This window comes from Muntiacus reevesi, chromosome 4, assembly GCF_963930625.1.
Source record: "Muntiacus reevesi chromosome 4, mMunRee1.1, whole genome shotgun sequence".
NCBI lineage: Eukaryota > Metazoa > Chordata > Mammalia > Artiodactyla > Cervidae > Muntiacus > Muntiacus reevesi.
Genome location: NC_089252.1, coordinates 112,918,499 through 112,943,878, shown reverse-complemented (window position 1 = coordinate 112,943,878; position 25,380 = coordinate 112,918,499). Strand labels below are relative to the sequence as shown.

Here is a 25,380-nt window from a genome sequence, read left to right as displayed (position 1 = left end):
GCCCACAGCCCCACTCTGCACACTTACCCTTGAACATGGGGGCCAGCTTCCACACCCCCAGGCCCCCGATGGATGTGTACTGGCCCAGGGAGCACTCCAACAGGAAGAGGGGGACCCCCGCGAAGATGAGTGTCAGGAAGTAGGGGATCAGGAAGGCCCCTGCGGGGTCAAGAACAGAGGTACTCATGGCCTCAGAGCTCCGAGAAACCCGGTTGGTCAGAGGAAGCATCACAGAGCTGGGGGTGGTGGTGTTTTGGGGTCCCTGCCACGATTGCCTTATATTCTGCCACCACGGCATCCCCCAAAGCCAGAGTAAGGCCTGAGGATGTCCTGTGCTCAAAACCCAGACCCTGCACTTTGCAAAATGTAGAGGTGAACTCTTTGGTATCACTGACAGAGGACTACTGCCCTTTGGAATTCTTAGGAAAAGGATAAGAAACAGGAAGTGGGGCCTGGCACTTCCTTTGGAGTCTTTGCTGTTGTTTAGTCGCTCAGTCGTGTCCAACTCTTTGTGACCCCGTGGACTGTAGCCCCCCCAGGCTCCTCTGTCCATGGGATTCTCTAGGCAAGAATACTGGAGTGGGTTGCCATTTCCTCCTCCAGGGGATCCTCCCAACCCAGGGATCAAATCTATGTCTTCTGCATTGGCAGCCAGATTCTTTACCACTAGTGCCTCCTGGGAAGCCTTCGGAGTCTTTAGGGGACCCATTTCCCCCAGGTCACCCCATAAAACACCTCCACGGGGGTTTGCCCCCACCGGGAAGTTGCCAAGCCAGCTACCTACCACCACCGTTTTTCCCGCAGAGATACGGGAACCTCCAGACGTTGCCCAGGCCGATGGCGTAGCCCACGCAGGACATAAGGAAGTCGAAGCGGCCCTTCCACGTGTCCCGGTCCGGAAGGTCTGCCGCCTTTTTCTGCACCTTGACCACCAGGGTTTTGGGCTTGTCGTTGGCCACGGGGACCTCGCTGACCTCCGTGGAGATCTGCCCGTCGGCCACCTTGCTGGCGTCGGTTGCCATGTCTCGGAGTTTGGACGCGGGGGTCCTGGCAGACGAACGTGCGATGTCAGCCCCGGTCCACGTGGACAGCAGTTTTGCGGCTCAAGGTCACCCTAGGAGAGCAGAGGGTTGGGGCGATAGGCACTGAAGGTATCAAGATTCTAGAGCCTCCCCAATATAACAGAATGAAATAATGCACAAGCCGGGGGCCGTAGAGGGCTCTCCCCTCTTCCTTCCACCAGCTCCTGCTCAGGAGGAAGGTGTCTTTTGTTTCCAAGGTCAGCGAGTGAGGGTATGGCCTGACGTCTCCTGGACCAGCATCAAAGCTGGCCATCTGTGACAGGTGCCCTCTACGATGTGTCCTGCTCAGAGAATGCTGTCCAGGATAAGTTGCTTCAGTTTTGTCCCACTCTTTGTGACCCCCATGGGCTGTAGCTCGCCAGGCTCCTCTGTCCATGGGGATTCTCCAGGCAAGAACAGTGGCATGGCTTGCCATTCGCTTCTCCAGGGGATCTTCCTGACCCAGGGATCGAACCTACATCTCTTACGTCTCCTCCATCAGCAGGTAGGTTCTTTACCACTAGCGCCACCTGTGAAGCCCGCTTGCAGAGTAGCCCAATGCAACCAAAGTTCCAAACTACTCTTGATTGCTCTGGTCTCAGTTTCCCCACCTATAAAATGGGGGAAGGGGTAATCTTCTCTGGCTTATAGAATTATGGCTAAAAGGAATTTTTAATGGCTATGAGGGTGCTTTTCACCCAAATGGTTCAGAAAGGAACCCCACAGACGACTGTTTGGACTCTGGTTGTTGACGTTACCTGATAGTTTTCTGTGCTGGGTCAGCTCCACACTGGTTCCCTCTGCAATCGCGGGGTAAGAGCCTGCAAAGAGGATAGACAGGGTAGTGAGCTGGCAGACAGGCTGCGGGCAGCCCTGGGTACAGGCAGCAGGGGGTGCAGGCAGCCTGCCAGCATCTGAGCCGTGGACGGGCACCCAGCCGGGTGACCGCAGTGGGTACATGCGACCAGGCGCTGGTTCCCTGGGTGCTGGGAACATGCAGGAGCGGGCTTGCTGCCCCTGGGACCACGGTGGGGGGTGGGCACAAAGGCGAGGCAAGGAAGACGTTCCATAATTTTATCAGAAGGAAAAGAGAAACCCACAGAGGGGCCCCAGCTCCTCAGGGTCCCTCTGGGAACCAAACGAAGTGGCTACTTTTCTGTGTCCTCCGTCCACATGTGTAGGAATGTCATCACAGGTCACGTTAAGAACATGGCAGAGAGCGAGGAAAGTAGGTTCCAAGACAGTTCATTTAGTGTGACCCTATGTTTGCCACCCCCTCCAAACTGTTCATGAAAGAAAAAAAACTAAACTAAAATAGAAGGATATACCCTAAGATATTCACATTGTGTAGTTTCTGAGCTCTGGTTTCTTCTTCGTGCCTTTCTGGGTTTCTATAATGTTCCAAGTTTAAAAAAATAAAACACCAGAATAAACTTATGGAACCCTCAGAGCAGAAGGAGCACGTGGGCGCTGGTCAGTGGGCGCCCGGGTGTAGGAGCGGGGCCGAAGCAACGTGCAGTGTGGGCCCGGCCCTATCCCAGCGGCCCCTCCCCTCAGCTCAGCCCCCCGCCCACGAGGGCACCCCATTTGCTGTGCACTCGCGGCCCCCCACCCCCCACCCTCACATGCGGTCCCCGGTTACCAAACACCAGTGTCTCTTCCCAGGGTTCACGGAGAGCCAGACCACCTTCCGGTAAGCCACGCTTGACCGCCAACCCTGCTTCTCGTTCTCAAGGCCGGTCTCCGGCGCCCGTCTAAGACCCCGGCCTGAGCAGAGCAATGTCGCAGGGAGCTTTAGTCTCAGGCTGGGGTGACTGCCCCCTAAATATCAGGACAGGCTGGAGGCAGCTGATTCTGGGGTCTACCAGCACATCCAGGGGACAAAGAAGCCTCAGGCAGGTGGGGAGAGGCTGAAGCCGACCCTCTTTGGGGGAGGAAGCATCAACCATTAACTGTTAAAAGACAACGATGCCCTTAACTGTCTCCACAATTTGACCTTGTGGGTACCAGCCTCCATATTTGTTCAAAAACGATCCAACCACTTTGCACCGGGACTAGTCACCTGATCCTACCAGTCAATCAAGGCTCCCTCCCTGGCAACTGGAGGAAGAACGCAGTCTCCCCCTCCACTTGGGAACTCTGAGGCAGCCATCCTTGCCCACCTTGTCCTCAGAGCAGCAGAGATGGTTTGCTGAGCTGGGAGGAAATCAGAGATCAAAAGACAAACAGAGTCTTCAAGGCATTCTATTGTGCAGGTCCGGGCTTTCTTAAGACCAGCTACATTCCTGCTCTTAGAGTCTATAAAGCATCCCCACGGTTGTAATGGGGCTTCCCTGGTGGCTCAGATGGTAAAGAATCTGCCTACAATGCAGGAGACCCGGTTCAATCCCTGGGTCGAGAAGATCTCCTGGAGAAGGGAATGGCAACCCACTGCAGTATTCTTGCCTGTAGAATCCCATGGTCGGAGGAGCCTGGCAGGCTACAGTCCATGGGGTGGCAGAGAGTCAGACAGGAGGTTGAGCAACTTTCATGGTTGTAAAATAAATCCCCCGCTTCTGCTTATGTTGGCTCCTGGGTTCCTGCTCTAATTCTGAAATTTCTGCACACACCTTCTGTGTCCCATGGGAACACCAGCTGCTGGCCTCCACTCTGGGTTGACTTGTTGCTCATCAGAGAGACTCAACTCCAACCAAACTCCAAAATCTACTGGGCTTTGGAAACTGGTGCATGCGCTGGGCCACAGGATCGTCTGACTCCATTTGGGGAGACAGATAGAAAGATGGCAGGACATGTTGAACAGAGCGGATGGGTGTGTACATTCTTTGAGAGAACCATTCAGGGCTGGGGGAGACGCACTCTGGTTCACCAGGAGGTTTGGTCCGTCGTCTTCTCCATGAGAATATTGAAGACCTTCTCATGCCAAGCCCAGAAGGATCAAAGATAGCAGCTTTGGTCATGAGGAAGACGTCCATGCAACTTCCAGAACTGGGGAAAGTACTGAGATTCAGCCCAATGTCTGTAACTTCCCTGTGAGAAGCCACACCACCAAATGTGGAGTCTTCCAGGATCAAGCATGTAATAAAGTCAGGAATTAATACAACTGACAGCTTTTTTTGTTTGTTTTTTTTGCAGAGTCACACTGAGAAGGCCCTCCTTGCAAGGACCAGCCTGGGGCTAACTCAGACAGACCGTAGGGATCCCTCCAACACTTACCTTGGGCAAACTATGTCACCTCTTTGGTCCTCTTTGGTCAAATGAGGGGAAAACACTTCTCTCCCAGGGTTGTGGGGAAGATGAAATGAGACGTGCCTGCAAAGCATGAGAAAGCACGCCCGGCTCACAGCGATGGAAAAGGGAATCTCGGCCATTTGCATTGTGATTGCTGCCATCCGTGTACAGATTGTGGCTCTTAATCTGGTGTTCTCCACTTCCCAGAAGGCCACAAAGATGATGATGATATAACAATAATAGCAGTAATAAGAATAGCAGCTAACATTTATTGAGAGCTTATTATTCAGGCCCTGGAGCGACTTGAAGCATTTTCAGAAGCTGGATAGAAATCAACCTTTTAGTTGCCGTGGGGAATACTAGTTAATAAAAATGCCAAGCCCTTTGCTTTGGGCTGTTTTTATACCAGCTCAGAGTGGTCTAGCTGATCACCTTGGGCCAATCAGAAGCCAGCAGTGGTAGCTTTGAATGTTTGGTTAATTAAAAATAAAAAATCTTTTTCTGTAGTAAATAAAATCTGCTAAGAAAAAAAAAGAATCCAGAACATCTTACAGATGGGAGGAAAATGATAAAAGGTCCCCATTGGTGAATAAAGGACTCCCAGGTGGTCCAGAGGTAAAGGATCAGTCTGCAATCCAGGAGACATGGGTTCAATCCCTGGCTTGGGAAGATCCCCTGGAGAAGGGAATGGCAACTCACTCCAGTATTCTTGACTTTGGAAATCCCATGGACAGAGGAGCCTGGCGCGCTATAGTCCATGGGGTCGCAACACAATTGAGCACATACACATTCATGAAAAAGCCCGGGACCCTGTGCTAATAAACCAGAGTTGTTCCAGGAAACCGCCTCATTGTTCATACCCTGCTGCTCGGAGAACTTTAATTCCTGACCTGGCTGGTTCTCCTATCACCTCCCCGTCACAAAGAACGGCAGGCAGAAAGCACAGGCACGTGCCTGTTTCCTGCGAGGGAACCCGTGTTTCGACAAAATGAATGCTCTCTGAAGCAAAAGCAACCTTTCCGCCACTGTCACCTCTTCTTTCCTGAAAGCAGCACCCGTGCTCTGCAGGTCCAGGGCGTCTGGAGGATGGCTCTGCAGGTCTCGTCCCTCCTCCTCTTTTATCTGCTGGTGGAGCCGGTGGAAGGACAGGCCTCACCACCCCTGGATCTGAGGCCCATTGCCAAGACCTTCCTCCAGCGTCTCCCAGTTCTTCCTCACCAGGTGGCAAAGTTCTGTAGACCAAGAATCCAGCTACGTCTTCCTCCAGGTCTGTCATTAACTGAACTCCAGCAAGGCAGCATTCAAAAGGGCACGGTTAATGTGGGACCACAAGCAATGAGTCCTCTGTATTCCTCACCTACTCCTGCACGCCTTCATTCATTCATTCAAGCATTTACTGAGCACGTGCCAAGAACTGGTGGTGGGACCGTTGTTCCAAGTGTTTTGCATTCTGAGCTACACCAGAGTTTGAATCAGTGAACTGACAGGTACCAACAGACAGATTCTCTTGTGTAACTATTTATTGAGGGCCTAATGTGTGCATGGAGCTGGGCTGGACACTCAGATGGCAAGGATTAGTAAGACAAGATCCCTGACCTTCACAAGGTCACGACCTCTAAAGAAAAACAGCTCTGCTACAGCTATTCCTAATACTCTGTGTCAGCGCAGCAAGAGTCTATGGAGCAGAGAGGCCTAAAAGGAATGACTTAATTCAGCCAGCGAAGGTGTCCCAGATGAAGGAACATTTGAACCGGGCTTTGAAGGCTGTATATGTGCTCGTTAGGCTCAAAAAGAGGGAAATGGCATCCGCAGTAGAGGGAAACCCATGAACAAAGGTTGGGAGGTTTGAAGCTAGGAAGGTCAGTTTGTGAAGGGCCTCAAAACTCAGGCTAGGGAACTTAGGGGGACCAGCTGCAGGGATGGGACAGGGGTGACAGTGGGATCAAGTTCAAATTACAGAAGAAGACTCCCTCCGGGAGGCTCTGTGAAGAATGGAGTTAGAGAAAGAAATTCGAGACAGAACAGTGCTCAAGATGTTCCCACGATGTTCCATCCTTCCTTGATGTGCTCTATGACCAGGTCTTAAAGCCATGGATAAAAATGAGGCCAAACCAAGCAGGAAGCATGCTTTGTACGGAAAAGAAAACATGTTGCGTTTGGAAGCATTAGATCAGGCAAATTGGGTCAAAACTGGCCCTGGGGCTTGTTTTATTATTTAGCCTGAACAAAAAAAATTTTTTTCCGTTTGAATCAGGAACCAGAGATGTGATTATCTTGGATCCAGCATTTCAAGCAGAGGAAAGAGTAAGTGCAAAGGCCCCAAGGCAGGCGTAAGTTTGGCATGATTGAGAGCCAGCATGGAGGCCAGCGGGGCGGGAGTCCAGGGCAGGAGGGGACAGTTCTAGTTAGAGGCAGGCAGGGGCCAGATCATGCAAGGTCTCAGAGACCACAGTGAGAAGCTCAGATTTCACCGTAAAGGGGAAGGGAGAAAGTGGAGGGCGTAGCGGCAGGGCTGGCCTGACTTACATTTAGGAGTCCTCTCTGGCTGCCCAGGAGAGGCTGCAGAGCAGCAAGGGTGGATGCGGGAGGCTCCTTAAGAGCTGAGAGTCCAGGCGAGGGATGATGGTGACTAGAACCCTGGCTTCAAGGCGAGGCCAGAGCTGGTGAGGAGTAGCAGGGGATCCACTTTGGAGGCAGGGCCCCCGGGCCTTGCTGGAGGCTTGGCGGTAAGCAGTCCAACTCCAGGGCCAGATGGCAGGCTGGGGGGAGGGGAGCACATGGCAGCTGCCTGGGACAATCCCCCTCTGTCCCGCTGCCGCATCAGAGGGACGGGCAGGGCGGCTGCGTGGGGTGGGGACCTAGGCAGAGGCAGAAAGGCCAAGACGGAGTCTCAGACCGCCATTGTCTAGGGCCGGGGCAGGGCCCAGAACCCAGTGGGAGCCAGGGGGGCTCTGCAGGGGCGAGGAGGGGGAGCAACGGGCCTGGGAGCGGGGCCGCTTCCTCCCATGACGCTGTGAGCGCTTGCACCCCTGCTTTGTGTTGCTTCCCGTTCTGTAATTACAGAAATTACAGAGGCTTGCTTCAGACCGCATTCGCTGCTCTACTCTCCTTTCTTTCTGAAACTCTGCGGTTCAAGAAAAAAATTAATATTGGGTTTGGCCGCATGCCAAAGGGAAACATAATGGTTTATTCTCTGCTTTTTAGGAAGAAATGCTAGGCTCGGTCCATTGCACAAGGCTTTATTGGGCATCTGTTGTGCACCCAGACCCAGAACAGTTCCAATGAAGAGAGAAGAGCCGGCATCTATTGAACACCTCTTTTGTGCCAGGCACTTATCTCAGAGGTCTAAGGTCTGCCAAGTGCTCACCTCACCTCAAGAAGCCGAGGCCTATGTCACCCGTTTGACAGATGGGTAAACTGAGGCTTGCCACCCTGGGGCAGTTACTGTAGAGGAGTCTCAACCCAAATGGCTCAGCTACTCAGAGACTTGCTACTCAAAGTGTGCTTCTCCAAGGGCAGACTGGCAGCCTGTTAGAAATGCAGAGTCCTGGGCTCTGCTCCAGACCCATGGAATCAGAAGCCGCATTTTTTTTTTTAAGATTTATTTATTTACTTCTGGCTGTGCAGACTCGATAGACGTGAGTTTGAGCAAGCTCCAGGAGTTGGTGATTGACAGGTAAGACTAGCGTGCGGCAAACCACGGGGTCACAAAGAGTCAGGCATGACTGAGCGCCTGAACTGAACTGAACTGAACTATGTGGCACTTGGGCTTTCTCTACTTGCAGTGAACAGGCTCAGTTGCTCCGAGACACATGGCATCCTCCCAGACCAGGGATTGAACTCATGTCCCTTGCATTCCAAGGTGAATTCTTAACCACTGGACCACCAAGGAATCCCAGAAGCTGCATTTTAACGTGTCCCAGGGATTCAGGTGCCCGCGGCAGCTTCCAAAGGTGTAGGTTATGGGTGACCCTGATTATCTCATGGAGTTTGATTCAAATCCCTGGGTGACCAGGAGCTAGATGTTTACCTTGCTTGAGCCTCAGTTTCTTTATTGCAAACCTGGACCCCTGTATTTCACAGATCATTGTGTCGACACTGAAGTGAGACGAAGAGTCTAGGGAAAGCAGAGGGCCTGGTGCACAGGAAGTACTTGATACACAGCAGCTTAGAAGGCCATTCAGAGAGATGAATGGCCACGGAAGTGGCTTGCTTTGTAATCGAAAATCATCATATAAAAGTGGCCCAATTAATAGCTGATGCTCGGTGCAGAGGGATTGAGGGAGGCTGGGCTGTGCAGTGAGAGGCGGGTGCTGTGGGCAGCCCTTGCTACGAATCTCCCTGCAAGTCAGGGAAGGCTCCCCGGAGAAGCTTCTGTGATGGAAAAGCTGGAGAGGGTCTCCAAGGCCTCAGGACTTTGGCCCCAGAGACCTGAGCCCAGTCTGGGGGTGAGAAGTCAATCTTTTGCCTGGCAAAACGGATGCCTGCGAGTCCAGATATTAGGCCCTCATCCTTGGACTCTCAGTCCAAGCAGGGCTTGGGGCTGGGACCAAGGCAGCCAGCCTCCTTCCTGATCCAGACTTGGTCTACAGCAGCACTCTACAGATGAAGACAAAGGCCCAGAGAGGGTTGGGGGCTGGTCTGAGATCACACAGCACAGGAGTCATATGACCCTTACAGACCCCCACGGCCCCTAGATCTCAGCCTCCTGTACACTCACTTCAGAGACGAAGGAAGGAAGGTCCGCATCCTGGTGCAAACCTCTCGGCTGCTTCGACAACCCTGAGAGGCCATCTGCAGCTCCAGGTGAAGTTCTCAACAGTACTGGATGCCGATCCTTCACAACATCCCAGGGTGACTTTCAAGTAAGCCATGTAATTTCTCTAACTGTCTGTTTCTTCGTCAGGAAATGGGGCCAAAGGTAATTACTTTATACATTATGACCACTAGGTTGAGATTTTCCAGCCCTGGGCCCAGCCCAGCAAATCATAATACAGTGACGCTAAAATGATTATTAGTTCCATTTTGCAGATGATGGTTCTGAGGCTCAGAGAGGTCAAATAACCTGCCCAAGGTCACAGAGGGTTTAACCCTGGCCCTTTGCTCACTTAGCCGATGCCTCCTGGACACTGGCCTGTGTGAAATGCTCTGAAGCGCATGGACGTGGCCCCTGACCTTCTGAGCCTGCCTCTGGGCTCTGCGGAGGAAGAGACGTATTGGCGTGAAGAGGCGTCTGCCTGGCCCGTGAGCCTGCTACAGGGAAGGAAATCAAAGTGCAAGCCCTCCTGCCTTCAGTCTCAGAGAGCCCGCAAGTCTGGTTTTCTAGGGTGCGTCCCAAATCAGAAAGTACAAGAAGGTTAGAGGACATCCCGCCCCAGCAACCAGAGTGAGAAAAAGATCAGCTTTATAACTGCTGGGTGCTTCTTAAATCCATCACTCAGTTCAGATGCTCAGTCGTGTCTGACCCCTTGCGACCCCATGGACTGCAGCACGCCTGGCTTCCCCGTCCATCACCAACTCCCGGAGCTTGCTCTAACGCATGCTCATTGAGTCGGCGATGCCATCCGTGCAAAGGTGAATAAGTCACGCTGCTCTTCTGTCTGTGAACACACGCAGGAAACTGTCCCCAACTTTTTGTTAACAAAGAAGGAAGGAGACAGAAGAGCTTGAAGTACAAGAAGAAAGTGAGCTGGGGACTTAACACATCAGGGCGTGCTCTAAGCGCTTTATGGAGAGCCCTGGGTTGGTCAAAAAGTTTGTTCAAGTTTTCCCGTAAGATGTTAGCCAGCTCAATAACTCGCCACTCTCACCCCTCCCCCACATTTTACTGATGGGTAAACCAAGGCGGAGAGAGAGAGAGAGAGAGAAAGGGACTTGCCGAAGATCTCCCAGCTAGGAACTGGGGGATGGGGGGCAGGGCTGGAACCCAGGCAGCTGGTCTCCTGTGTCCACATCCTCAAGCAGCCCACTCCGCTATCTCTAGTTGGATGCCTGCAGAACTCCCCCAAAGGCCCACCTTTAGGAGGGGAGAGAATGTAATTCCCTCCAGAGCAAACCCCCAAGGACAAGGAGCCCAGAGTGCCTGCTGACATTACCTCCCCAAGGTCTGGCTCTGTGAAGGCTAACTGGTCCCCACGGTCACACCAGGCAAACCCTGCAAGTGTCCTGGGAGCCAACAAGGGGTCACGTGGGATCCCAGCTGAGCAGCTGTCAGCAGGCCCCCAGGGCCGGGTTCTAGAGAGCCCCCCGGGAGGCAGCTGGCCCAGGGGTGGCAACCCCTTTAGGAGTCCCCAGCTCTCCTCTGCTTGCAGACACAGCCGGTGCTCGCAGAAAAGCAGGCCTTTCTAGGGACCGGGAGGGGAGGATGCGCAGTCAGCTGGAGGCTCTGGAGTCTGCAGACCCCGGTCTGAATCCTCACTCTGCATGCTACTGGCTGTGAGATATCAAGCCAGGCCCTTAATTGTTCTGCGCTTTGGTCTAAGGAAAGGAGTCAGGCTCTGGCCGCGAGCACCCTCCTGACTTCATCCTGGTTCTCATCTCAGCCTGCCTGCCTTGCTCACACGGTCCACAGCCTGCTAACATCTGTTCTCGCCCCTAATTGTCTGCAATGCCTGACTGTGCACCTCGCTTTGTCGAGGCAATTTTCAATCCAATCCAACCTGCATCGACCGCACACCTCCAGGGAGCCGGGTCCCACGCTGGGTGCAGAGCGATCCAGACGCCAGCTGGAGCCTGGGTCCTGCCACTGAGCGCTGGTGACAGCTGGGCGTGCGGATAAGCGACATCCACTTGGGGAAGTTCTCCCACAGCCCAGAGAAGGGGGGAATAGTGCCCGGCTGTGGCCGGGGGCTGGATTCAGGCAAGAAACCAGGAGGCAATGGCATTAGGGCTTGTGGAAAGGGGACACAAGTAGGACACTCTTTCTATAATCGCAGTGAGAGAAGTAGGAGCGGAACCTTTGCTCCTCTCCCCAAGCCTAACACTTCTAGTCCACCCCAGGCAGAGAGGACGGGGACAAGGCATAATGTGTTTATAGACAATGAGGAGGGACCTGAGTCTGGCTGGCGAGAATCTGGGGTCCCTTAGGGAGCTTGGCTGGGGAGGTGGCAGGAATGGTCAAGGGCTCTGAAAGCAGGAGAAGGGGGCGCTCCCAGAACATGAACAGTGATCATGCCAAAGGTTTATCCAGTGCTTTAGTTCAGTGGGCTTCCGTGAGAGCTCAGTTGGTAAAGACTCTGCCTGCAATGCAGGAGACCCCAGTTCAATTCCTGAGTTGGGAAGATCCGCTGGAGAAGGCATAGGCTACCCTCTCCAGTATTCTTGGGCTTCCTTGGTGGCTCAGCTGGTAAAGAATCCACCTGCAGTGTGGGAGACCTAGGTTTGATCCCCGGGTTGGGAAGATGCCCTGGAGAAGGGAAAGGCTACCCACTCCAGTATTCTGGCCTGGAGAATCCCATGGGCCGTGTAGTCCATGGGGTGGCAAAGAGTCGGACATGACTGAGTGACCCTCATTCATCTCACGGATGCTCGTCTTTAATTCTCACAGACACAGGGACTGCGGGGGGACAGGAGCTTGCCCAAGTCCGTGGTCTGGAGCCATCTGCTCAATTCCCATGCTTTTATCCTCTCCCCCAAACTCCCACCCCACACAAGGAGGCAAGGATGAGACAGAGGGATGGCATCACCGACTCAATGGACATGATCTGAGCAAACTCCAGGAGAGAGTGAAGGACAGGGAAGCCGGCAGTCCATGGGGTGGCAGAGTCGGACACGACTGAGTGACTGAACAACCCCACGGTGAGCACAGAGCAGGGGAGCCCGGGGACCTTTGAGAGAGGGGAGACTTGATCTGATGGTGACATGGCCAGAACCCATCTGCTGAGTACGTGGTGGGCGGAGGGACAGCGAGCTGGGGGGTGATGGGGAAGGCCCGGTCCCTCTACACAGCCTGCCTTCTGTCCTGACGAGCTAACTGATTCGTCTACCCTGTCTCTCCAGCTCCACTGGTCCTCTCTGCACCAGCGGGACTCGCGTCTTCACGTGGCTCTGCTTCTCTCCACGGCAGCTCACGCAACGCCCGACACACACACACGCTCTCCCGAGTCCCACCATGGGGACACTGCTATCACAGGTCCTCGAGAAACGTCGGCTTCGGAGAAGGTGGCGCCCCTCCCGTTGCCAAAGCAGGGGTGTGCTGGTGAGCTTGAACAACGGGCTCTCCAGAAGGCAAGGGACCAGCCCAGCTGGGAGTTTCTGCTGATTTCGGCAGGGTCTGTGTTCCCGCCCCGGCGGGGTCAGGGTCCACCCTGAGGTCACAGGATCAGAAGAGATGAGCTCACTCTGTGAGTCTTGTGGGCTCTTGATTGCTTCTTATAAGGAAAGCCTCGGATACCAAAGATGAGGTTTAGAAGGAGAGATAGAGACTGAAGAAGAGCAGCCGAGGGACAGGGAGAAGGGGCCGGAAGGAGAGAGGGGAGGAGAGAGGAGGAAGGACGGAAGGGAGCGGGGAGACCCGGGGGTGCTGTTGGTTTCCTCTTTGCCCTGCTCTGGCGACCTCCCGGAACCTGCGAACCTGCGTGTCTCCCGGAACCTGCCCGAGACCCCAGGGAGGGAGGGAGCCTGTGTGTGCCTGCCCAGTCGCTCACTCGTGTCCAGCAGGCCCCACAGAGTGCAGCCCACCAGGCTCCTCTGTCTATGGAATTTTCCAGGCAAGAATGCTGGATATGGGTTGCCATTTCCTTCTCCAGGGGATCTTCCCAACCCAGGGACTGAACCCGCAGTCTCTTCCATCTCTTGCCATCGGCAGGCAGGCAGGCGGATTCTTTACCACTAGTGCCACCCCGTGAAGGCCAAGAACCTGAGAAGGGAGAGGAGGGAGGAAGCCCAAGTTTCAGAGACCCTGGCAGAATCCAAGGAGGCAAGTGGCTGAAAAGCTGAGACTGGAGCCAGGTCGCGGGGCTTCCCTCCCCCCAGCTTCCTCCAGCTGGCCTAACTGGCTGAGCCAGGGCGGGCTCCAGGCACCCCTGAGAACCACCGAGTCTCTCATCGCCCCCCACCCCGCTTCCTCCACCCGGTGTGGGGAATGCTGGTGGTTCTGCTCCAGGGGACGCCTCTGAAAAGCGCCCCCTGCTCCCCTGGCCAGAAAGGATGAACTCAGATCAGGAAACAGAGAGTGAAAAGACACCCGCCCGGCATTCTTTACACACACTGCTCTTTGCCTTGGAAGGCACGCTCTTTGCCTTGGAAGGCACGCTCGTGAGAAACCCAAGGGTTAAAGGGCCCTTCCCTCCTGTTCAAGATGTGTTTGAAGGACTCTGAAGGGCATTAGGATGAAGGCCCTTTAAGAACTCAGATTCAGGAAGAAGAAAAACACAATACTTCGGGGACTGGTGGAACAAAACGGTTTTTAGTCCCCCGCAGACGCACAGCTGACGTGGAGAGCTGACCCCGTGCCACAGGACGGGACTTTGGTGACAGTGGCCTTCGGCAGCTCCGTGGTTCCCTTGCCAAGCGTCCACACCTGCGACCCTGCTTCCCCCTCTGGACACCTCTGCGGGCTTTCTCAGCCCCGCTCTAGAGATGCAAGCGCCGAAGCCCCGAAGACAAACTATCAGATTAAGATCACACAAAATCATGAGAACCACCAGGGGTCTCGAATCGCCTGCCCCTGGGCCAGAACAGGCCCCACACGTGTGTCTGGTTGAGCGCTTTGGGAGGGGAAGAAGGTGTGTATTTACCAGTTTATTACAAGTCCCACCATGACTGTCACCTTGCTCCTGACCTCTTCATTCATTTCTTTGACCCACCCAGCCCTCCATGGCCTTCGAGTTTGCAATTCTAATATATAGGGCACAGTCTGGTCATGCCAGACAGCTCTTTCTCAAAGTGGTAGGAGGAGGGGCCACTGTTGCCCCTTCCTAAGAAATATGCAAAATTTGGGGGAGGGTGGTTAAAAAAGCGAGGTCAGCATTATGAGTTTATATTTGGGAAACAACAAATCCTACTGTTCTTTTAATGCAGCTCAGATGGATTTAAAAAAATGTTGACAGACACTGCTTTAGGATATTTTTCAAGAATGAGAAGGGTGTGTATTTTCAGTCGATTAAGGGTCAGATTCCTGGGTCTCAAGTATTTCCTACAAGAGAAAGCCAATTTTGTTTTTGAAAGACTCCAACGAATGCTCACTCTAGCCAACGCATCTATTCTTGATTCATTCACCAAGCTTTCTAAAGAAATCTTCATCGTATGAATACCCCACCCCCATTTTTGTCAAGAGAAAAAATTCCATGTAGGGAGAAGAAGCCACCCATTTGGGGAAATGAGATTTTTATTGAGAAAATGGTCTTAAGTCCCAGGAACAATGAAGAAATTCAGGAGTAACTTCCGCTCAGGAGGTCAAGGGTATTCAGAAGTTTATTTGTCAAGAGCCAGGATGGAATAGGGCAGTGTTTAAGCGCACTGACCCTGAGGGTGAGAAAACCTGGTTTTCCGTCTCAGTTCAGAAGCTGCATGACTGCGAACCTCTCAAACACGGAGGTGACAATGTCTACTTTTATGGCAACTATGAGGATTGCCTGGGGAGACTACAAAAAGTGGTTCACACAGAGCCTGGTACGTACTCAATACTTGTTACCTGGCAGAAATTATAATAAATCACCTGATTAGGGCTACTATTTTTTTTTTCCCCCAAGAGAGCTATGGGGAAAAAGTCCAAGGCAGGATGCCACAGTTATCTCAACCCACAGGCAGTTGATAAAAGGGAATGGTGAAGTCACTGTCAATGCTGACCACATCAAATTCTCACAGCAAACTGCTCACTAAACACAGTCCCCAAGTGGACATGGGTACCTATCCCTACAATTAGCACATCTGCTCAAACCTCCTTAAATGTCAACTGTCTTCATCTGTCCCCATGGAATGGATCTCCCAACCCTCTCCTGCCTGCCAAAGAGGCAAAAGTCAGAGTCTGCGGGTGGGGGGGCGGGATTGGGCTCACTGCTTCACACGCACCCCGCCATCCAGCCTCAGGAGCAGCAGCGAGCAGACGACCCTCCCTCTCCGGGGAATCCAGGACCAGGTTGCTTCTCTGGGGGTGGACGTGCTCAGACAGGGAACAAACAAAATGGTCGCTTGCCTCTTAAGTCACCAGGATCCGAGCTCTCAACTGTGCTTTTGAGACAGCCAAACGCCGAGGCCAGCACCCGCTTTCTGCTTCCTAAATGGAGTGGGGCTGTCTGCCAGCTCGCCTCCCCTCTTGGCCAGCATGCAAATGATGTACTTTGGGGTTCCTCGGGGTGTTAACCCCATGCTCCCCGACCCCCAAGTAGGGAAGGGAATATATTGCCCCAGCTGTTCGGGATGGAGAGATGAAGAGCATGGGTGAGAGTGTTTATTTTCCACGGGCTCACCTGGAGAGCAGCACAGAATAGACACGACTCCCCAGGCATGGTGCGTGTGCAGATTTTCGGGCTCGGTGCATTTACAGCGAGGTATACACCAATCATGCCTTCCAAACACAAAGTACTTATGCATGCTTTTAATGACGGAAGCTGTGGGTTTGTCCTGGTGACATTCACTACGCCTGCAATGAAGATCCCCGTTATTTACTGCTCTTGTACTCGTTTTAGCCAATCTCAGTCATCCTACCATCTACACCTAGTCTTCCTACACCATATCTCACACCGAATCTTCCTACACCAAATATGGTTGGGAACACACCTGTCTAGCCTCTGCCCTTTGGTTGATGCTCAGCAGTGGGGCCTGATGCTCTGCCCACCTACCCTATTTGGTCTCATGACAATCGTATGAGATTGATCTGTTCTTATCCCCATTTTGCAGGTAAGGACACTGAGGCTCAGAGAGGTAAAGTGACTTTGCTCAGGGTCATGCAGCTAGGAAGTGTGAGGGTGGGCTGTGGACTTACTGTTTCCCACTCCTCTTGGTCTGGAATTGTTGCTCCATCACAAGCTCTGCGTGTGAGAGTCCCCTCAACAGTCTTTAGAGAGGCCTAGGTACTCTGAGTACACTGTGACCCCAGCTCATGGACTGCCCTCCCCCTGGCTGGCCCCCACCCAGGGCCTCCATAGTCCAGACTCCCTGCAGACACTGGAGGTTTGAAGCCCAGCTCCATCTCGTGCACAGGTGTGTGACCTGGTGATGTCACTTCACCCCTCTGCACCTCACGCTGCACCTCCACAAATGAAGAAAATTACCCCGTCCTGCGAGGCTGCAGCAAGGATGCTTCCAGACAAAGCCAGTTTCCCTGCAGCTATCCGCACCCCCCACCCCCAGCCTCTTTTCTGGGGAAGCTTGAGCCCTAGACATGAGAGCCTCCACTCACTCCATCGCTCGCTCGAGCGGCTCCCGAATCAGCATTCAACACACATCATTCTGCCTTGTGCAACGCCATTATCTCCCGAGGACACAGGCTCCGTTGTCATGGCAACCAGAGTCCTTCCACCAACTCTATTTAATAATTTTTCAACAGCGGTGCTGGGCTTGGGGCAGGGGAAGGAGCACTGGGTTAGGGGTTAGGGGTTAGGAGCTCTGGGTCCTAGCACCTGTGGGCCCTTGACCCTGCCTCTTTAGGCCTCAGTTTACCCACCTATAACAGAGGTATCAGAAATGGGTGGCTTTTGTGACTTTCCCTGGCCTAGAAAAACCTAAGAAACTGATTTCAAGGTCCAAGAAGCAGGAGGCAGGGAACCAGAGCTACTGGGGCGGTCTGAAGGTTTGAGTGACACTTTGAATCCACCAGAAGAACCAGAAGCGGCCTTTGGTGACCAGACTCTCTCCTGCTGCCTCTACAATGTCACTTTTCAGACATTGCTGCGATATCCGTGACCTGCCGCGGTCAGGGCTAGGGTTCATTCAGAGACAGGTTTGCCTGCAGCCATCACAGCCCTCACTGCGCCCGATTTGCTGCTGTTTAGTCTGAGTCATGTCCAACTCTTTCGGGACTCCACGGACGGTAGCCCACCAGGCTCCTCTGTCCGTGGGGTTTTCCAGTCAAGAATACTGGAGAGGGTTGCCATGCCCTCCTCCAGGGGACTCTCCCAAGCCAGGGATCGAGCCTGCGTCTCCTGAATTGGCAAGTGGGTTCTTTACCACTGAGCCACGTGGGAAGCCCCAAACCCAGTTTGCAGATGTACAAATGGAGGCAAAGGAGCCCATGAGCACCAGCAAGTGAGAAGCCCTGCTCCCGGAAAGGCTAGGCTGGTGGTGCCCAGGAAGCGAGCCAGTCCCCCTGCCTTGCCCTTCTACCCCATTCAGCCCACGACGGGCCAGCTCCGGCCCCCACCTGTGCGGCTTCTGGCTCCCCCTCAAGCAGTCACAGAAACAATCAAAAGCAAGAGCTAAGTACTTGTTCTGTGTCCCCGACTACGTGGGGCACCGCAGACCCCAGAAGACACAGCGTTTCTGCTCCTGGCTTATCTGCGTGACCCACAGTAGGGCCTGGCACACAGTAGGTGCCCAAAGCTTTATTTGGTCCCGTTGTTGGCCCACATCGGCCTTTGACCACCCCCCTCCCCAAAGGCCTCTAAGAAAATCTCCCAGAGCAGCCACCAACGTCTGAGCTCCGAGGACCCACTGCGGACCCCATGCTGGGGAGGGGGGCTGGTGCGAACAGGGGCTTTGTGACTCCCGGCTGGCTGCAGGCTGGGGAGGGGGTGGCTCTGCCTTGGCACAGGCTGATGGCACTGCTTTCAGGCACAGCCGCTGCCAGCCCAGCGGCGCTATTTAACTCCTCTGGGGCTGGCGTTTTCATTTAATACCCGCGGCATAATTAACAGTGCTGCATCTGCTCTGTCATTACCGGCATTCTCTGCCATTTGGAGAAAGGGCCCTTACATTCCCAGTCATTAGTCTCAGGGAAGCTGTCATGGGGGAAATGGAGGAGGAAGTGGGGCATGCAGCCTGCCTTTTCCCCGCTCGGAGAGCTGGCACCGGGCGCACGGAGCGGCCAATCGATGTGTCCCGTCCAAAGGCTTTGGCTTCATGGGCAGAGAAAGGGGAAGCACCAGATTGGGGAAGGACCCAGCCCACCATTCCCCAGGCTCCCAGGGAGCCCACAAGGGAGGTGGCACTCCCCCCACCTCCTGGGGTCTATCAGCCCAGGCCTCAGGTGTCCGTCAGCAGGACGGAGCAACCTGGGCAACCAGGAGAGCGCCCCGGGCTCGGTCACCTACTGAGGATCCCGGAACATGGTTTATGAAATACTGGGCTCGGTGCCTGCGTCAAAAGTCAGAGCTCAAAACTGGGTCTCCTACGCGTCTGATGACTTGGTGGCATAGCGCAGAGCCAACCCGTTAAAAGAGTGTCCGTGCAATACAGCGAGCGCATTCAGATTCCTTCAGGAATCCTGACTACTTCTTCCCCATGCCCAAGCCCACTTATAAAACTGTAGGTGAGTCCCTGACCACACGCTCTGGAGACAGCCAACAGGAGCGCTAAGAGGCTCGAGGCTCGGGTGGCCACGAGGGCCGGACGCAGGACGGAGAGCACACAGCACATGGGAAGCAGCTGCCTCTGGCCGTGGTCACTTTTGTTTCGGCTCCCCCCATGACAGTCCCACCTGGGTTCTCCCCAGAGGCAGCAGGTGGCATGGGAAAGCACAGGGGGCCGGCACCAGCAAGACCTGGGCTTGAACTCTGCAGTGTAACTCAGGTGGAGCAACCCCACCTCCATCGGCCTTGGGGTGGTCCTCCGGCCGATAGGGATGGCACTGCTGGTCCCCTGACACTGTTCTCACCACCTCGGGCAGCCCACAATCGATGCCCGGGAAGTGCTCCAGCCTCGCTGGTCAGGGTCGGGCTGGCCACACAGCCAGGGGACATGTCAAACCCCCAAATTCCCCTGGCCTCCCCCAGACCTCATCCTATTCCACAACCACCTTCAGCACAGGCAGCAGTCCGAGGGCAGAGGGGAAGTGAATAATGTCCAGGACAAGTGGTTTCCATCCCCTACCCACTCCTTCCCTTCCCTCTCAGTCGGGCAGAACTCTGAGCCACACGGCAGGTCCCAAACCACCTCGAGGCTCACGTGCAAACACCTGCCCACAACTTTCCAGGCTACCAAGGCCCTCAGATCCTTCTGGATGGTCTCACGGGGCCCCTGGGGCTCAGATCCGTGTAGATGAGCACTGCTGGGCCCGTGCGTCTGAGAGCAAGCATCCTTCTTGTCCCCAGGCACTGCCACCACTCGGACGCCCCGGCCACACGAGCACACTTCAGACCCCAATCTGGATAGAACGGAGCACGTGTCAGCGGCGGGCCAGAGCTCAGGGCAGGCAAGAACAGGATCTGGGGCCCTTTCCTCCAAAACCTCACGCCGTGCCTTTCCACGCTGTCCGGCAGGCTTGACCCCGGTGCTGTGACCTGCCTCCCACAGAGGTTCCTTCCAAGGGGCTCCCTGATGAACTGGGATTGGGGCTTAGGAAAAGTGACGCCCCTCAACTGGGAAACCAGAGGTCAGGCTGAGGGGGTGCAGGACTTGCTGAGCCCCCGTTTCCCCATCCAAAAAGTGGAGATAGATAATAATGGAAACAATAGTAATATTACTTTCCCCTGGAGCTCCCAGCTGATGCAAACTTCAACAGGAAGCACTTCATGCACATCTGTGTAAGCATTAAGTGTGTGCGTATTTCACATGTGTGCAAAGAGGATGCATCTGAGTCAAGGTCATTCTGATAAGGGCTTTCTGAGAAAAGTCACTTAAAGCAAATGCCTCTTTTTGTTGGACAGAGGACTCTTCTCTGTCGGGGACCATATTTTCTTCCCCTGGAATACTTCAGACAGGAGCAAGAGAAAGAACACTACAAGAGCTTTTTGTTTTCTTTCTTTTTGTACACTGCGAAGTGTTGCTCTGATGACTGAGGGAACTGCTATCAGGACGAAGCTCCAGAAGACCGCAATCCTGACACCAAATGTCACTGCTCACCCTCCGTGTGGCCGCTGCCTTCTCCCTGCACAGAACCTCCTCACCGAACAACAAGGCCATGAAAGCAACCTGCTGTCACTGTCTTTCAGGGCATCTCTGACCTTGAATGTCCCTCTGGCCAGAACGCAGTTGTCTCCAGAGCTGGCAGGCGACACCGATCTCGCAGACACCGTGCGGCTGACAGGTGGGCGGAGCGGCAGGCCACTGTCCGAAGCAGCCGCTAACGCGTGCACCCCCCAGCCCGGCCGGCCTGCCACGATGCCACCCGGCCCTGGAAGCTGGGGACCCTCTTCTGCAGCCAGGAGGGCCCCTGACACCCTAATGTAGCCCGTTCCACCTAGCTGCACAACCCGCTGCCCGCACAGGGCTGCAGCCAATTGCTCTGCCAAGACCTGGCCTCCTTGTAATTTCCAATTTGTCAGAAATGTAAAAATAGAAGGCCATTCGCTGCAGGCAGCTCGCATCAAATCGCATGCCACTTTGGTGTCACGTCAGATCACGGTAAACAGAACTGATGGCTTCCTTGGCTGCTCCCGGTGACTTCCAGAGCAGCAAGAGGGTGGTGACAAGTTGGGGTGGAGGGGCACCTGAGAGTTAGGGCAATGTGGCTGGGTGCACAATATCAACACCAGCTTTAAGTGAATCTAAAGCACAGGTCACAAATCCGCTGTATAATATGGGGACCCCTGGGCACGAACCCCAGTCCCGCCAGTTAGCAGCCAAGGGACTTTGGGCACAAATTCATCTCTCTGTACCTCACCCCGCCCAGCTAGCAAATAGCAGCTATCACACTCCCGGCCTCCTAAGCTGGGGCAAAGCTCAATTGATGGCGTGAACTGCAAGGTGCTTCCTAACGGGCAGCTCCTTAAATGGGTGTCGCGGCCCCGGCCACATGATCGGGGCCAAGGCCTCCGTGGCAGAGGCGTCAGCGCCACGTGGCTGCACCTGGGCTCCCGGGCCAGCTCCTAGCCCAGCGGTCTTGCAGCTGGTGCCGCCCGTTCTCTCCGTCTCAGTTTCCTCATCGGTCCAGGGACAATTCCGCTATGGAGCTCACGGGGTTTTGTGGAAATGAGACACAGTCCTATCAGGAAGGCACACAGAGCAGCCCCCTGGCATATCGCCAGCTCGCACTAACTCTTAGCTGTGACTGTTATTGATGAGACTACACTGGAACCACATTTCGTGGAGTTTTTCTTTTTTTTCCTGTTTATGACTGAATCCAAGTCTGCGCTGAAATATCACAGCTTGTGTTCACACCTACGGTCCATGCCAGGCAACCCTGTCCCCGCTTTTAGCCGGCTCCCCGCTCGCTCCATCTCTACCTCCGCTCCGGAGGCCCTCAGGTGAGCTCAGAGTAAAGATGCTGGATGTTTGTAAGGCTCACAGAGGCACGTTTCCTGGGAAGCCCTATCTCGGGGTCCACATCGGGCCTCCCAGCATTTCCCCCTCTCAAGTACCACGCTGTTTCCCATCACCTTCCAGAGAATGGGTGGTAGAGAGTGCACCCCCCACCCCGGTTCTGGGCTCATATGGGGAGCTGGTGCCGGGGAATGCCACAGAGCAGTGGCTGAGCATCTGATGACATTCTTGCTGGGGGCAGTGGGGGCTGCTGCTCTTTGCAGTTGTTGTCAATTCAAGCTTGCTTTTATCATGGCAGGTGTGCTCTGCCCACCGTTCGAGCAGCTTGGCCTGGCTGAATGGAAAGGGCAGTCCTGACACAGGAAAAGGGCAGCGGACACTTCTGTCTCCACCTGGGGTTCAGGTGATCAAAGGGAAGAAGTGCCAGGCCCACCTCAGGCCAGGTGACACGGAGGGGCTTGGGTACCACCCCACTGCTCTCAAGACAAAGCAGGTGGACTTTGGGATGCTGCGGGGCTGGAGGCAGCAGGCAAGGATTAATCAACTGGGGTTGATGCTTGGCTTGTGATCCACACACCGCAAGGGACAAAAAGACGTTTCTAAATTCCGAGTGACTTGGGACATCTCTATCTCAGCTACTGAGCTCATAGCCAAGTGCGGGAATAGCGTCTTTATGTGAAGGCAAGAAGCCGCTCGACGCTGTGCTTTACTGAAAGATGCTCTCAGTATATGCTGGGAGGGCAGGGCAGCAGCCACTGTTTGGAGGGTGGCCCAGAAGGGCCTCACTGTCAGTCATCCTGACCATCGCCCCACCACCTTGCTTTGTGGAGGTAAAAGCAAGGCCCAAAGACCTATCAAGGGGACAAAGCATTGGCCTGGAAGTCAGAAGAGTGGGGTTCAAACCTCTGCCCCACCTCCCCCTGGCTGTGTGACCTTGGGCAAGTCACGTTCCCTTTCTGTCCCACAGGTTCCTCACCTCTGAACTGGGGGGTCAGGACAGTACCTGCTGCACAAGGTCACTGTAGGAATCACAAGCTGGGGACACGGCAGCTTTCAATACTCCGTCCCCACCTCCCCATGTGGACGAAAGTTTGCCCAAGGTCACCTGCGGAAAGCGGCCTCAGCCCTGCTCAAAGCCCATTCATCCAGGGTTCGTTCCTGGCTGTGGCCTCAGAGGCTGTATTTCATAGCCTTCCTGCTCAACAATGCAGGAAGGTCCATGCTCTGTGCTGTCCTCACCTTCCATCTGTGCTGGCTTTATTCTAAGATCCTTACTGAGCGCCTTGCAAGGTCCTGGGTGATCGGTAAAAACATTCACAGCATTTGGAGCTCCGGGTCGCCATGCATGTGAGAACCAGGGACAGACGAAGCGACTGTGCTTCTTTCAGCTTTGAGGAACCTGCTCCTTCCTTGTCTTTACCCTCCGCGTTTCCTCCTACTTGGCCTCTAGATGCCCCCTCCCAGCCCCATCCCGAGATCCTGGGGGAACCGGCTTCTCACCGAGCCTCCAGCCCGGGACTGAACAGGCAGAGGGTCAGCAGAGATGGTTCCCGCTTCTCCCCTGCAGCAGCCGCCTCTCTCCTGTAATTCTCAAGGATCGCCCCATGCTACAGATGCCCCGCCGGACAAGCTGGGTTTCCTCCTGCTGCCGGGGACTCATGGTTCGTCCTCTAAGGGCTGGCCGTTGAGCCAGCGCTTGGCTGGAGAGAGAGCAGTTCCTTTGTTTGCAGCCTGGCTAACAGTTTCTTCCTGAGCCTCAGGGGAGACTCGGCCATTTTGCCTCATCGCCCTGGGAAAAGGTCCCTCTCACTTGTCCAGGGACCTGCACCCTCCTCGCCTTTGGGGTGGGGGGTCTGGGGCTGCTCTGCCAGGACGAGGGCAGGGGCTGGGTCGATCCTTCACAGAGACCGCCAAGAGGCAGAGGACACACGCCTGCGGTTCCCAGTGACATTCTTTGTTCTGGAATTTCGGAGTTGGGGTACTGCATTTCATGCTCTCTTATGAATGCATTTCCTCCAAAGTTGCCAACGAGAGAATCTAGGCCATATCCAACACCCAACACTTCCCTCTCTCACCGAACACCCACCGTGCCATCACAGATCAGGACTGACCCAGAGTCCGCTGACTTAGTCTGACAGTCTCTGATTTGGGGGTGTCCCCAAAGCTCAGGAGCCATTTTATTCAGTGCCCCCCTCCCCAGTTCTTCATGAAGACGAGGCTGAGCTTCCCGGGACAGGACAGAGAGCTCAAGCCCCACATCAGGCAGACACTGGGCATTATAACTGGGTTTTTAAAATCCCAATTTTCTCCCCAGGATTCACGCAGGTTTGGAGAGATCAGCTCAGAGCCTCCGTGTGGGGCTGCTGGGTCTGGGTTCCTTATCCAAAAAGCAAGCTAAGCTAGAACATCTGTGGATGCCAGCCATAGGGATGTGTGGGTACAAGAGGACGCCCCATGGAGACATCGTCATTGTCCCGGGGGTGGCAGGGTCGCCTCTTTCTCCAGTGTCCAGAAAATGAATGTCAGGTTGTAAGGCAAGAAGACAGACACAGTCTTCAAACCTTCTAGGGACCCCCCGCCCCCAACCAATCCTACATCGCTCGGAGAGCGCGGCGCGGACTTCTGTGCGCTCAGCTCAAGCCCAAGCTGCGCTGTGCTTTCTAGTCAACGTTTCTTGAGAGCCTAAGCTGCGGAAGACAGAAAGGAGATGTCCCATTCCCCAGTCGCCTGGTCCCCGGAGCCCGCAGGGAACAGAAGAGGGGCACAGCCCGACCTCGGCGCAGCTGACCCCGCGAGCAGTGGCGCACGGCTCGCCAAACGTTATCATTCCATCCCGGGTCCCCCGCCACCCCCTGGGGGTGATGGGGGTGAGCGGGGCTCTTCGACGGCTCCAGCAGAATTTAGCGCCAGCTTGCGGGGGGCGGGGAAGCGGAGGCAAGGGGCCCGTGACCCCTTGGAAAGGAGGTGGAGATTTTGGCGACCCTCGTGCGTGCTCCCTCGGCCCCCTCGCGCGTCCCTGGTGCGCGTCGACTGTCGGAGCTGCGCCTCGGGCTCCTTCCTGTGGGCCCGAGGCCGGGCGAGGCGCGGGGGGCTGGAAACTCGGCGAGCCCGACCCCAACCCGCCCGGCCCGCGGCGGCGGCTCTGGGCGCCCGGCCTAGCCGTCCGGCCGTCCCGGACTCGGCGCCCCGACGCCGGCCGCCCCTCTCCTACCTGCGGCCGGGGCTGTGCTGCCCGCGGCGGGCGCTGCGCGGGCAGCTCGGCCGCTCCGGTGCGCTCCGGGCGCGGGGCCGCTCCCGGCTGGGGCCGCGCGGCGCTCCCCGGCTCCTCCGTTCCTCCGCTCAGCGATCCTCGCCCGCAACCTCGCCGCGCGCTCGGTCTTCCGAGGGCGGGAGCAGGGACGCTGGGGGAGAGGGGCGGGGAGCGCGGGGGCGGGGCCGGGGCGCGGGAGCCCGCCCAGCCCGGGGAGGGGCGCCGCCGGGCCGCCCCGCCCCCCGGCCCCCTGGTCCCGCCCCCGCCCTTCCCCTCCCGGCCTCCCCTCTCCCGTTTCCCGCTTCCCGATCCTCTCTCCCCACCTCTCCCCCTGGTCCTCTCCTCTTCTTCTCTCCTCTCCGCCCCGCCCCGTCCGCCTCGCCCGCGCCCCTCTCCCCCGCCCCGCCTCCCGCTCCTTCTTCCTTCGCCTTCCGTCCGGTGGGCTCTTCCCCGGCGCGGCCCGGCGGTCTGGGTCTCTGTGTCCCGTCCTGTGCCGTAAGGATTTCCCGCGGGGCTTTTCTCCTTCCAGCCCTGCCGACCTGC

The 25,380-nt window shown here is 55.5% G+C and overlaps 1 protein-coding gene across 1 annotated transcript in view; it reads right to left on the bottom strand.

Annotated features, from left to right (window-relative positions):
• SLC6A1 (solute carrier family 6 member 1) overlaps nt 1-24,950 on the bottom strand; it is a 39,751-nt gene extending 14,801 nt beyond the window's left edge. Inside the window, exons 1-4 of the mRNA XM_065935416.1 lie at nt 24,799-24,950; nt 1,820-1,882; nt 785-1,114; nt 28-159 (exon numbers count right to left, since the gene is read on the bottom strand). Of these exons, the coding sequence (XP_065791488.1) occupies nt 28-159; nt 785-1,022 (370 nt within the window). The 5' untranslated portion in view covers nt 1,023-1,114; nt 1,820-1,882; nt 24,799-24,950. The remainder of the gene's footprint in view (nt 1-27; nt 160-784; nt 1,115-1,819; nt 1,883-24,798) is intronic.
• Nucleotides 24,951-25,380: the final 430 nt, after the last annotated feature.